The 15,259-nt window shown below is 41.3% G+C and overlaps 1 protein-coding gene across 3 annotated transcripts in view; it reads left to right on the top strand.

The window, feature by feature from the left end:
• The window catches only part of carnmt1 (carnosine N-methyltransferase 1), a 35,952-nt gene extending 34,045 nt beyond the window's left edge, over positions 1-1,907 (top strand). For 2 of the 3 annotated variants that reach the window (XM_038804948.1, XM_038804949.1), the window contains one exon: positions 811-1,907. In XM_038804948.1, coding sequence (XP_038660876.1) covers positions 811-951 — 141 coding nt within the window. In that variant the 3' untranslated portion in view covers positions 952-1,907. The remainder of the gene's footprint in view (positions 1-810) is intronic. The other variant, XR_005461604.1, reaches the window with a different exon arrangement.
• The last annotated feature ends 13,352 nt before the right edge of the window (positions 1,908-15,259 follow it).

The raw sequence follows: 15,259 nt of genomic DNA on the forward strand, positions 1-15,259 counted from the left end.
AGCTTGTGTTCTCGCCTTATTACTCAATCGCCTTTTGCTCCAGAAACACGCTTGAACAAATTTCTACTTTTTGCTTCAATGATCATCAATTTTTCATCAAAAATTTTTTTTTTAAATGTTTAAAAAGTTACTTTTCATGAATTGCTGGCATAAATGAGTCTGGCCACTTGCTGCAGTGTGTCCATGTACAAAAATTAAACCATCTAATTTATTTTTCAGCATGTGTTTGGGGTATTTTCAAACTTTGGTTTAAATTATTAGTGTCTATAAATTTACTATGTTAGTATTGTAATTGTGCTCTTGAGTATAATATCAATCTTTCATTTTTGATTTTCAGATGTCACAAACTTGGGGAAGGTATCATGAATGATGGGGATAACAAAGAGCTGAGAACTAGTGTTATTTTTGTATTGGGAGATGAAAACAACATTTACCCATTCAGAATGACAAACAAGATTGTAAACAAATGTTGGGAATAATAGGAAGCTAAAATAATGAGATAGAAAAGCTATACAAAAAGATATCTGAAGAGTAAAATAGAAAATAGTCAACAAAAATGATTGGGAGAAGCTAATTTATATTAGAAAAATGAAAAGCCACAAACAGAACACATTTTATTTAAGAGAAGATGGATAGAGAGTCATATAAAAAAAGACCAGCATGAGATTTTTTCAAACAGAATTGTAAATTTTCAGTTTTTATTTAACGTCTTAGATATTTTGCATTCCCATCTTAAAAGAGTAATTTTGTTGCATTAATTTCAGAGGTATTTCTGAACTGTGATAAAAATTAACCTATTTTCTATTGCAGGTGGAAAAGTGTTCTGTTCCTTCAACATACACAGAAAATGACCAATCCATGTTAAAATACCTTTACGATTGTGTCTTTTTTGTAGCCAGAAAACCTGCACATTCACAATCTCTAAATGGCTTTCCACCAATAAACAGTTGAGAAAGGAAATGTTGACTTCTGTAATAACAGATTGTAGAATATAAAACTGGGAAGGAAGAGGAGTTACTCAGAGGTCTGGACAATCTGAATGACTCTGGAGACCGTCGTACTCTAATAGTGCCTTTTTCTTTTTAAATCAACTTCAGGAATTCCAAATTATTTCAGCAGGTTTTTTGGGCAACCAGAAAGGTGCAATGAAATAAAGAATTATTCATTTAAATCGACAACAGGAGCAAAGTCAGAGAGAAAACAGAAAATCTGATCTGTGACATTTATTTGTTGACTACTTCAATTACCAAGGTGGCAGTTGTACGCAAAGTATCATTGCCTGGATTTTAGCTTCTGCTGTGTCCTCATACAGCTTCCTACTGCCTATCAAGCCAATTTGTTTTCTCCATTTCACTCCAAAATTTTCAATTATTTAATGATGGGCTGTCCTCCCCATTTCCCCCATGCTGACGCGCGCACACACACACACACACACACACAAATATGGTACATCGAGTAGCTGTTTTGTCAGAATGTTAAACTATTAATTTTCAATGAGCATTGTGCATGTTGAATATTTTGTGTGAAATGATTTTAGCTAGATACGTTTGCAGTAACAGCTGAAGATGTTTTTCCACCTTTGTCAGTATTATTAAGAAAGCTGGATAAGAGGAAATTGCTGCATTTTGAATTAGATGACCGGAATCCATTCATAGATGTGATTTGATTGAAACAACTTTATCACACTGTCAATGGGCAATGCTCAAAGTAAGGCAATGAATTGATGACTGACTCCGCATTATTATTTCATGCTGCTTGACTTTGTGGTTACTGTAATTTAAATCTCGTTAGCTGCCATTATTCTTATGGGAACAATTTGTCAGTATGCATATAATTAATTTATATGTTCATTCAACGTTGTTTCCTGTATAGAATCATTTTTAAAAGTCTATTGGTGATGAAATGAATGATGTATATCAGATTTGTCTTTGTTTGAAAAAAAAAACTACGGTCTGTTTTCACATCTGGCCTTGCATCATGCCAAAATGAACATCAACTTGACAAAGTTAATAATCCATGCATTCTTAGTTCCTCAAACTTTTCATCAATGACTTATATGCACATTAACTGTGCCGTGTTTGACAAAACTTAAGTTTACATCAGGCCATGCAAATCATGTAATTTGATTGCACACACCTGACATGCCCATCTGTCCATCATGATGCTCGCCTTCACCTCATAAAATGGCAAACAGCATGAACCCATCCCCAATCTTCATATATAGAAAAACACAGGCTGTAGGGTGTTCAAGAATATATTTTAGGATTATATTAATAGCTCAAGATGTGCACCTTTGTGCTCTCGTGAAACTCATGAATTTATCTATTTTCTAATCTTGAGTCTCAACTTGACATACTGATGTTAATTCAAAGTAATGTAGCAGTAAAAAGTGCCATTTGGAAAATACTTTGTTCAAATTTAATGATACCCATATTATAACAAAGGATGCAACAGAATAGTCTTCTCTAAACTGCGCTGTGAACGATAAGAACATGTATAAATTCCTAATGTGTATTTTCTGATTACTCTCACTCTGTGGTAAGTACAGTATAATGTTGATTGGTGATTGGGCATAGTGTATGCAGGAGATTTACCAGCCTGTAATACTAGACTTTTTATATTGTCAAATGTTTGATGATGACCTGAAGATGGCCTAATTTTAAGTAACAATGTTTTGCAATATATGGCCCTTTAAAACAAAATCCAGCCACTATTAAACAGAACTAAATTTTAAGAAAATGTCAATTTTAAGGCCATGACACTCATGAGATTTTCAGAATTTATATTACTTGAAATTTATTGGGCATATGAAGACAATTTATTCTAATTTAAGACAAATATCCAAAAACACACTGGGAGCAAAGGTCCAAGGTTAAACAGCAAACAAATATTGGTGTTATGGAATGTTTGCAGTATCAACACCATCATAGTATACTTAGCAGTAGTTGTAACTACTTATTTCTTGTAGTTTCCTATGGCAACTGGGGTTCCTGAAAATTACAGCATTAGTTATATTCCTGATTTTCAAGACAGTTCAGATAAATCAACATGCCAAGTCCAAAGCATTTCTAAATATTTTTGGAAACTTGTCATTTTCCTGTGAGGAATAATCCTAAACTTTGATTTAAAAACTTCGCCATTATCTCTTTTCCTGCACTGGGGAAAAAAGTGCAAATCGTTCTGAAGATTTCTTTCACATTTAGTTTGCTTTCTATATCGTCAATTTGAAAGTGATTAATACTAACACTAGGTTGACTATTAGAACAATAATCTTAACCCATACAGTATCAGTGACTAACTAAAGAAATACATATTCAGATTTACTTTTCTACCTCCCCTCTTGTGGAATATTTGCGCCTTGCTGTAAAGAGAGGCATATTTCTGTTCCAGTGGGATCTTTGGCAAAATAGATTGTTTCCTTTGCTCTTTTGTTGCAATCCAAACAACTAAACCCCAGAGTAGGTGCAGATTACAGTTGACTCCTTTTACTTTCACCCATTTATTTTCCTCTCTCTCGAGTCTTTCACTCTTCCCCTTGGAAAAATGAGCAACTGGACAATGCTTCCAAGCCTCCGGCAAAACTGCTAATGCGCCAGCGATGAGAAGTTGTATTAAAATGGCACAACTTGATTGTACCTCCATATAACCTCACAGAATAATAATAAAGATGGGTAATTTAGTATATGAAAAATTGCATATGTAAGTATCTTTTTCACCTTCATAGTTTGCAAGTGCTTTTATTTTTGCTTTGGTTATTTTTTTAAATAAATTTAGAGTATCCAATTCATTTTTTCCAATTAAGGGGCAATTTAGCATGGCCAATCCACCTGGCTTGCACCTTTTTGGGTTGTGGGGGCGAAACCCACGCAAACACAGGGAGAATGAGCAAACTCCACACGGACAGTGACCCAGAGCCGGGATCGAACCTGGGACCTCGGCGCCATGAGGCCACAGTGCTAACCCACTGCATAACCGTGCTGCCCCCGGTTTGGTTACTTTTTGTTGTTAGCATCAGTAGAAAATAGCATTAATTGTCCCATATTTTCCCCTAGCTTTGCGTTTCGTGAAATAGCCATTTCCATCACCACGGCTATACTGGATAGTCATTCAGGAAAGCCAATATTTTAGATGCAAGATTGAATCTGAATGTTGCCTTTATATGTTAATTGCTGAAATTTTACAATACGTATTTAAAATTCTAAATGAGTTGCAGCCATTCCATTCACAAAGGCTGTGAAATGCCCTTTAAACAAAAGAAAAGCATTGCTGACAAAATTAGAATTTTGGCTGCTGTCTTGCATTTACAAAACTAATTTGCAAAATTCTTATGAAATTTCAAAGATCGCATTACTTTTGTTTGATGCCCAACTTTGATAGCCAAACGCCTTCTCCAAACAAAATTAGTCAAATGCTTTTCATGAAGATGCTGCCTTTCTAAATTTAAATAAAGATTTTTCTCCCCCCCTCTCGCAACAGCTTAGTATTGGTATAAAAGAACAAGTTAACAAATCTTGAAACAATTCAAAAATAAAATCAGACTTCAAAATGAAATTAGATTATTGTTACAGCCAATGCATTTCTTATTCAATTGCATTCTCAAGGCACGACCACAATATAAAAGTAAAATGTTACATGAGAATGGCAGAATAAACTTAGTAACTCGTTTGACCTCTATTTAAGCAAATACAATTCAAGGCATGTTTGGATTGCTTCTCTTGATCGTTTTGAACAAAGCCCTGTGGATGGCTTCTACATTAATTTTTACACCGACTTTCACAATTTTATTCAGTTTTATTTCAAGAACTAATGGTTCAAAGTAAGTTAGTAAGGATGTTTAGTAAGTTAGAGTCAGGATGGTTAATATTTCCACCAGTTAGAAGACCTGTGCTAAAACAATACAGAGCTATGAATAGCAATATATATACCATAAAAAAACAGAAAATGCTGGAAATACTCGGGTTGGGCAGCATCTGTGGAGGAAGAAACTTAATGTTTCAGGTTTCATTCTTTAACTATTTCAATCTTTCATTAGAATAATATGTATGTACTTTTGCACAAGATTGTGAAAACTCAGATCATGTTTGCTAATTGAAGAACTTGTCCAGTTGCGTTATCTTTACTTAACTTGCCTGTGTTCTAATTGAGTATAGTGCACATAAATGCACAATACTGTTTGAAGAATGCATACCATCGTGAGTTTCAACGGGTTAAAAAACAGTTTAATTCTTAAGTCTGTTTAACTCCTTTGAGCACAGTAAGAAGTCTTACAGCATCAGGTTCAAGGAGCAGTTACTCAAATAATTATATAGCTATTAAGTAAATTGCCAAAACCTTGAATATCAAAAAATCAATCCTATTTTACATGTCAGAATTTTTACTTTCACCATTTCTTAACTTTCATTCTGCTGAAATTGCAAACCTTTATGAATGCAATGCAGTAATATTTGGAATAGAAAATATGGTTTACCATTTTCTATTGGTTTGTGGTTATCCGATCTGTACAAAATAGTGTTTACACTAATTTGACATTAGGTTCGTCGCAATATGCCAGTATACTATTAAGTATTAAAACCTGTGAGGATCATATCACCTGTTTTATTACTGCAATAGCCATAAAACACACGAATAGACAATAGATTATGAAGATCATAACATAATTTACTTGAGCAATGTTTCCAGGGAAAGAGATGCAAATATTGTTTCATATTATCACAATAATATTGTTTTAAAACACTGGTACTACGACGAGTATGTTGTGACGGCTCTGTCCAGCAAAATATAGACATTGCACATATATCTTGGTGACTTATTATTTGAAGATGTTTTATTTTTCCAATATAAACACTATTCAAATTACAGTATTTTGGACCAATATTTGCAAATAAACAGCACAATGCAGATGCCCATTGGAGTAACTCCATTTCTGTAAAACAGTTTTACCAAATGAATATAGTAATGAATTCCAATAAAATATTTTATTAATGCCTGCCTAAAATTGTTTTGTTTGTACCATACGCAACTGATTTAAGTATTAAATATTTCCAGAATTATAACTTTTACATTTGTCCAATCTTCACAATATCAATATCAATTAATTCTATTTCCTGTAAGGGAAACTTTCAAATGGGCTCTGCTCATGAAAATTCAACTCCTTTAAATGCCATCGGTGCATTTCACATACGATCCTCGCCACACTGGATACTACTTTGATTAGGACATTGGCACACATGAGGGGCTGGTTTAGCTCACTGGGCTAAATCGCTGGCTTTTAAAGCAGGCCAGCAGCACGGTTCGATTCCCGTACCAGCCTCCCCGGACAGGCGCCGGAATGTGGCGACTACTCGTGACAAGCGATTTTCATTTCATGCAGTAAGCTAATGCTTGCTTAACCTTGCAAAACTATACATGTGCTCAGTAGCAGAAGTAGTCATGTATTTAGAGGGATCATCAATCAATTATAGGTCCATTATTGATTTTCTATAGAGTTTCACAGATTCACCACCCTCTGGCTGAAGAAATTCCTCCATCTGTTTTAAAGGATTGTCTCTAGTCTGAGATTGTGTCCTCTGGATCAAGTTTTTCCTACAAGTGGAAACGTCCTATCCAATAAGATCCCCCCCCCCCCCCCCCCCCCCCCCACTCCTTCTAAACTTCGAGTTCAGATCCAGAGTCCTCAACCGTTCCTCATAAGACAAACTCTTCATTCCAGGGATCATTTTTGTGAACCTCTTCTGGACCCTTTCCAAGGCCAGCACATCCTTAGAGACGGGGCCCAAAACTGCTCGCAATACTCAATGGCATCAATGGCCTTATACAGCCTCAGAAGTACATCCCTGGTCTTGCATTCTAGCCCTCTCATCATAAATGCAACGCTAACGTTGCATTTGCCTTCCTAACTGCCGACTGAACCTGCACATTAACCTTAAGAGAATTGTGAACAAGGACTCCCAAGTCCCTTTGTGCTTCTGATTTCCTAAGCATTTCCCCACTTAGAAAATAGTCCATGCCTCCATTCCTCCTTCCAAAGTGAATAACCTCACACTTTTCCACATTGTATTCCTCTGCCACTTCTTTGCCCACTCTCCTAGCCTGTTCAAGTTCTTCTGCAGCCTCCCTGCTTCCTCAATGCTACCTGACCCTCTTCAGATATTTGTATCATCTGCAAACTTAGCAACAGGTCTTCAGTTCCTTCTTCCAGATCATTAATGTATATTGTGAAAAGTTGTGGTCCCAGCACCGACCCCTGAGGCACACCACTAGTCACCACATGTCATCCTGAAAAAGACCACTTTATCCCCACTCTCTGCCCTCTTCTAGTCAGCCAATCCTCTATCCATGCCAGGAAAGTACCCTTAACACCGTGGGCTCTTAATTTATTTAGCAGTCTCCTATGTGGCACCTTGTCAAAGGCCTTCTGGAAATCTAAATAAATCATGTCCTGTTGAAACTTAGAAGTTTGGTCCGACTATAGTAAGACATTAAGAATGGTCCCACGATCAAAGTTAACATGTCCAGTTTGATACCAGTGTAGTGTTACAAGTCGCAACCCTTTGAGTTTACCGATCATGGCTTATCACTTCAATATCTTTGACCTCATGATTCACGGTCAAAGGTACCGCTTCTCCTTTTCGGTGACCTCACAACCCTATGTACTACTTGATATCCTTTCAAGTTGCCGACCATCTCAAATCCCGAACTGTAACTTTATCTTTAAATTCACACACTTTTGCTGAAAACGTGGATTTCCAACTATGTCCGACCCGGGTGAACTAGCCCCCCCCCCCCCCCCCCCCCCCCCCTTTTCACATCCGTTTAACACTGCTTCGTTCCTTCATACACTGAGTGATTATTTGTTTGTTTCTTTATTGCATTTTTATTTGGTATTACTCTTTTTAAAAACAATTATATTTTATTAAGTTAGAATACAAATCTCAGGAAAGAAGTTGGAGATTTATTTATCATTATAATTATAATTAATTATAATTTTTAAGGGCCCTTCAGAGATTCACGGGCCCCTTCTTGGCTCTCCGGGCCCCGGACCAATGTACCGGCTGAAGCAAGACTACTGCTTGATATCCTTTGACGTTGCCGACCATCTCAAATCACGAATTGTAACTTTATCTTTAAATTCACACACTCTTGCTGAAAACATGGAATTTCCTTAATTATGCCCGACCCGGGCCCCCCTATTCCACATCCTTCCACTACCTCCCCGCTTCGTTCCTTTTCATGCACTGCTTATTTGTGTCCTGTTCTCTTTTTTTTCTTATTCCTTTTTATTACTAAAACAGTTGTCTGTGTTTGTTTCTTTATTGCATTTTTATTTGATATAGGGGGCCCACTTCATCAGGGGCCCACTTGCCATCGGGCAAGCTGATACCCTGGCCAGTCCGCCACTGCCCGTCATGTAGATTCTTCCATTGGGGTAATTGCACCTATTTCTGTCATTCGATGCAGTTTGTTGATTACTTTTTGCTTCGTTGCGATTGGCATCCTTCTTGCCCCACATATTGTTGGTTTGACTGAGTCGCCTAACCTCATGTAATATATAACAGGTAGCTTGTTAATTATCTGACAGTCAAAAATGTCAGTGTAGCTCGTCATCCCCTGGGCTTGAAGTTGCACTGAGTGGATTTCTGGGCCAAGTTGAATGACCCCCTAATGAGATGCAGTCCCAGAGCCCTCATAGTATATTGAGAATTTGAGTCACACTGTGGAATTTGAAGTTTCCCTGTATGCAGCGATGTGTGGCCACACGCTTGGTGGTGATTGTCCGTCCTAAGTCATGAGGTCGGACCGCTGGCTGGGATCCAGTGTTGCCTCGGGCCCCATTTCTCACTGTTTGTTTCTGGATAGAACATTGCACTTCACACCTGTGTCGATTTTGACTTTTAACTCCGCATTGTTTGAGATTATCTGTAGTGTAGTAAATATTTTTCCTTTTTGAGTGGCTGATTCCACACTTTCATAATATGGCATGGATGATTGTGTAGATGGTGCAGTGGTCATTTAATTCAGATGACACTGTAACTCACTGATCTTAGTTACACGACTGGCCCTGGGACGACTGGCCCTGGGAAAGTGACTGGCAGCGGTACTGCTGGCATTGGAGAAAGTCCTGTCGTTTGGATCTGCAGCATTTGGTGGTGATTTCACTTACCACAGTGATTACACTTTTTACCAAAGGTGAAACATTGTGCCCTGTTTGGAGGGTGCTGACTGCTTCAGTTGATCCAGGACGCCCCCTGAACTGAAAATACTTCAGTGTCCTGCCGAAATGGTGTGGTTTCTACTGAAAATCTTTATGCAATGTTTCAGATTATTTATCAATTGTGCACACAGGCTGCTGACTGCTGCACTTTATGCAGAGTGCCCCCTGTACTGCACATGCTTATCAAAACAGCGTTGTTTCCCACCTGAATTCTCTGTTCGATCTCTTGGACTGCATGTTTAAAATGTACATTTCTGAAGCAAACTGTCAAGTCAGGTGATTATGCTTCAGTAGCTGTTATCAGGATACATCGCTTTCTATGCCCACTACCAACCGATCTCTAACAAATTTGTCAGTAAAGCCCCAGATGCATACTTTTCTGCTGAGACCTTTAGTGGGACCGGATTGATTCAAACAGATCTGATAAGTAGAATGGAATATGTGGGGTCCAAAATGATGCTTTGAACTGGAGAGCACATTTCTTGAATTCTGTCCGATAATTGCAAGGCACTCTTAATGTTCCACCAAACTGAATATTTTTTAAGTTAACGGGCAATTTAGTGTGACCAATCCACCTACCCTGCACATCTTTGGTTTGTGGGGGTGAGACCCATGCAGACACAGGAAGAATGTGCAAACTCTACATGAGCAATGACCCGGAGCCGGGATTGAACCCGGGTCCTCAGCACCATGAGGCAGCTGTGTTAAGGGTCCTGAGCACCATAAGGCAGCAGTGTTAACCACTGCACCACTGTGCCGGCCATTCTGAATTGAATTTAAACAATCTAATCATCGCAACTGTTACAGGACCTGCTAAGTTCAGCAGACTTGTACCTTTTTGTTTTTTTAGACAGCATGGCACCACAGAAGATTATCCATTCCTGCTTGAATCTGTCCCAACTATCCACCACATTCTCATCACAGACAAATGGGTGTGGCGCTAACAATTGTACACAAAGACTCGAGTGAAGTACAAGAGAGGATTTATTGCTGTGAGATGCTATTCCTCCGGCGGCGGCTGTAGAATAGTATCTCAGTGAAGCTAGCGCATATTTATACACAAGCTCCCTGTGGGCGGAGCTAGCCGGCAGGGGCTTACCGGAGAAACCTGTATTACAGGTACGGCCATACATCCCCCTACTGCAAGCACACATATCTACAGTGGTTGTATCACCACAGTGGGTCAATGTTTCGAAGTCCCAATGGTTCATTAAATCAATGACTGCACAAAGAAATTTCAACCAACGGAAAATTTATTTACAAAATAAATGAACTCATTAACATACCTGTTGTGTTCCATGGTTCCCCCGATGATGAAGACACACATAACATATATATGTTCAACCAGAACAATTGTTTAGTGTTAAACATGTGGGAAGATAACTGACAAATCTATATACAAACAAAGTTACTCAATGTACTAGGGAGTTACTCTCAGTGCGACTGTCCTACTCTCCATCCTACTACCAACTGCAGAGTCACATCAGTCACGTGATGCACCCACTGGCAGGAGGCCATATCTATGATTACATATACTGATGAACAGCTTTATATATTGATACAGCCATATACAGATAATGTATGCATATCACCACATCCCCCTTCCTTTGGAGATATAGGTATTTACAAACACATACATTAACCATTTTGTTATAAGTTCAGTCTGTCATGCTTACGCCGTACTCTGGTCAACCTTCTGAGCAATGGCTGAGTTGGTGAGCGTGCCCTACCTTCATCTGTTGCAGGTCTTCCACATGCACCACTGCAGATGCATCATAAACCCCAGGCTGTGATGGACAATCTGTGTTTTCCTCAAGCTTAGGATTACACACAAACTCTTCCACTGGGTTCAGCACGAAAGGCTGCTGTACTTTTAGTTGCGCACTCGTCGGTTCCGGCTCAGGAGTGAACCATCCACAATGATCACCATGAATGAATGCGCACCTGCCTGTTGCACAACCCCTGCCAGTTTCACCCATTCCTTGCCATTGGGGTCCTCAATTCTGACGGTGTCCCCTATCTGTAGCGGCCAGAGTGTCCTTGTAGATCTATTCTAAACCTTTCTGCTTTTTCTTTTGAAGAACTAACTTCCTCTTGAATCGCTGATTGACAAAGAAGCCACCATGGAAGGCAGCTGCCTGTTCATCAGCAGATGTGCTGGCGAGAGGCCATTTAAAAGTGGGTTTGAGTGCTAACTGAGTAATGTCAAATACATATCTTCCCAGCTATCAGGTGCCTTTGTCTGCAACTGCTTCACGATGTGTACGCCCTTTTCTGCCTTCCCATTCGATTGAGGATATAGCAGACTAGAGGTAATGTTTCTGAAGTCATAGTGGCGGACAAACTCAGTCCATTCATGATTATTGATACATGGCCCATTGTCCGACATGATAATAGATGGTATGCCATGCCAGGCGAAGATCGCTTTGACATGCTGTATAACTCAGCGAGCAGTCGGGTTAGACAACAGTGGCACCTCTGGATAGTTGGAGAAGTAGTCAATTATGACCAGATAGTCACTTCCATCAAAACGGAACAAGTCCACACCCACTTTCTGCCATGGACTAGCAATGACGTCTTCCACGTGCATTGGCTGCTTGCTTTGTTTGCAGCGAAATTTCTGACATGTATCGCAGTAGTCGACCATTCCTGCAATGTCTTGGGTGATGCCTGGCCAATAGATCGTCTCCCTGGCCTACACTTGCACTTCTCAATGTCCAGGCGCCCTTGGTGAAGTTTCCTAAGCATGAGTGGCCTCAGCGAATGTGGGATGACGATTCTGTGTTGCCGCAGCAGAGGACCATTCATTCCACTGAGTTCTGAATGTACATTGTACACTAGTATGCAGAGCAGGAGCCTTTTGGCCAATCCTCTTTGAGACATTTGATGACCTTTTGCAGGACTGGATCCTGGGCTGTTTTTGCTCTGATTAAGTGTGACATTTCGTCGTAGACTGGAAGCAACGCAGCAACGAGATTGACATGCAGCTGTACTTCGTCATCCCCCAGACAAACCCCATTGATGCCTGTGGCTCTAGAGAGCATGTCGACAATTGCCAGGAATTTTCCAGGTGTGTAGATAAGGTCAAAGTCGTAACACTGGAGCTTCTTCATTAAGCGTTGTATTCTAGGGGACATCTGACGCAAGTTCTTTGTACTACTGCAACCAGTGGCGTGTGGTCCTTCTCTACCAAAACCGTAGGCAGCCCAGATACGTAGTCATGAAATTTTTCTGGGTGACTAGCCCCAGGCATTCCTTTTCGATCTGCGTATAGCTGCGTATACCTGCGCTCTGTATCAGCCATAGCTCTCGACGAATATTCCACCAGCAGCTAATCGTCGTCTGCACCCTGCTTCAGAAGAACCGCTCCAAGACTGCCCTGGGACACTTCAGTGGAAATCCTGGTCTTCTTAGTCGCCTCAAAGAAGGTCAGAATGGGCGCCATTGTTAGTGAGACGCAGACACCCGGTAATCCTTCCACTACGTGCTCCATGGCACGATAAAAAATTTCAGATGTTGAGCAGAAACTGGTAGCCAAGTTCCACACGCTTGAGTATGGCCTCAACCGGGACCTTGGATTCTCACTATATCAACCCGCCACCATCTGGCCTGGGCTTGCAAAATCCTACCAACTATCATGGCTTGAGACAATTCACACCCCTTTAACCCGTGATTATCCCTCTTTCCAGTCACATTGTCTGGACCTGTAAAGACTTAATTACCTGCAAAGACTCACATTCAAAGTATCATCTTGCATCATTGACTTTGTCTATATATAGGGCAGCACGGTAGCACAAGTTGATAGCACTGTGGCTTCACAGTGCCAGGGTCCCAGGTTCGATTCCCCGCTGGGTCACTGTCTGTGCGGAGTCTGCACGTTCTCCTCATGTCTGCGTGGGTTTCCTCCGGGTGCTCCGGTTTCCTCCCACAGTCCAAAGACGTGCAGGTTAGGTGGATTGGCCATGATAAATTGCCCTTAGTGATCAAAACCGTTAGGAGGGGTTATTGGGTTACGGGGATAGGGTGGTGAGGGCTTAAGTGGGTCGGTGCAGATTTGATGGGCCGAATGGCCCCCTTCTACACTGTATGTTCTATGTTATAGATGTTTGTGGAAACCACATCTTCACTCAACTGATGAAGGAGCTACGCTCCGAAAGCTAGTGATTTCAAATAAACCTGTTGGGCTTTAACCTGGTGTTGTAAGACTTCTTACTGTGCCCACCCCAGTCCAACGCCAGCAGCTCCACATCATGAGTGTCAATAGTCTGGGCTGGCTGGTCACCCACATTCAATATAACTGTGGCAGAGGGGCATTGGTGGGAAGATGAAAGCTATCTTCCTGAAACAAGCCAACATGGTTTGTGTCATAAAAACGACTGTCACTCCCCTAGTAATATGTTGGAGGGCTGATAGCTGGACCTTTTCAATACAATAATGTTGCACTGTTTGATTGGGTTATGTTCCCGCAAAACCTTGCAAACAGTGAAATGATGAGCATACTTTACAATGGGAGTCAATTAAATAGGTACCACCAATCCGAAAGTGGGCATGTCTAAAGAATAAAAGGTAATAAAAACTATGGGCGGGTTTCTCCGTAGGCTGATAACGGAATCAAGAAACGCGATTGGGCGGATGACCGGTTTTGTCGCCAAAATCGTAGTGGGCATCGGTTTCACCTAAATCGCAATTCTCCGGTGCCTCGACAGCGGTGTCAATGCGTTTCCCTCGCATGTAAATTAAACACCGTTGTCATAACATTAGTGGGCCTGACCCAGTATTCTCCGGGGCTTCTGCAATTCTCCATCTCCACTGAACAAATTCCTAACGTCAAGGTTCACTTGTGCTTTTAAAAATTGAGAAATAGGCACCATGGCTGATGGAGAGAGGAGGTGGGACACGGAGAGGAGCAATTGTGGGCTGCCGGTCCTGACACTGGATGGGCTTGGTGGGGTGGGTGGAGGCCCAGCCAGGGTCCGGTGGGCGGGGGGGGGGGGGGGGGGGGAGGGAGGGGGTGGGGGGGGGGAGGAGGACTAGAGGACAGACATGGGACGGGGTGATCCCTCATGGGACTGTGGCGATGTCCAGGCAAGGACTGCCATTGCCACGGTCTGCAAGGCAGCCATCTTGCTGTACACCCCACTGACCATCCACCTAGGTCCCTGGTTCTGCAGAGTGACACCGGCCATATGGGTGCTCCCAGCCCCCACTCTCCCACCCCACCAACCATTCCGCCTACTTCACATTTTTAAAAAGGTGTACCAATCGGCACCTATGTGTTCACTTGCTGGGGAGGTGGTTAGATCACAGGAAGTGTTTAGGTAGGGGGTCACTCCCGTTAATTGTAAGGAGATTGGTCTTAAGTGGTGATCATTGGTTTCTTGCCATGCAACGGAGGGTTTCTGATTTCACCAACGGGAGCAGGCCGATTAGATTACAAACTGATCGGAGCCCGGCGCAGTTCTCATTTTCGGCCTCTCCTGCAAACTGATGGCCTTACAGCGCTCTTGCATAGGTGTAACGCGGCCATTAAATCGCACCCTGTACTTCCTAGTGTTGTCAAAATATAAATCTAATGAAAATGCCCCTTCTTAGTGAGGCACAACGAATAAAATAAAAGTCATAAAAGACAAAGGAAATTTAACCATGTCGAACCATAGAATAGAACCCTGGAGCATAGAATTCCTTTAATGCAGGAGGTCATTTGGCCCATCGAGTCTGAACTAATCCTCTGAAAGAACATCCTATCTACACTCTAACACCCCGCCCTATCCCCCATCTAACTACACATCTTTGGCCTGTGGGAGGGAACCAGAGCACCCAGAGGAAACCCACAGAGACACTAAGAGAACGTGCAAACTCCACACATTCACCCAAGGCTGGAATTAAACCCAGGTCACTGGCCATGTGAGTCAGCTGTGCTAATCACCATGCCGTAATATTACCAAAAAAAAACTAGTTTCAAATACACACACATTTCTGAGGTGCCCACTGGTTGCAGGAGTCCTTACAGGTGCTCCTTCTGCAGGGTCAGCCGGACATGAAAAGACA

The sequence above is a fragment of the Scyliorhinus canicula genome, chromosome 8 (assembly GCF_902713615.1).
Source record: "Scyliorhinus canicula chromosome 8, sScyCan1.1, whole genome shotgun sequence".
NCBI lineage: Eukaryota > Metazoa > Chordata > Chondrichthyes > Carcharhiniformes > Scyliorhinidae > Scyliorhinus > Scyliorhinus canicula.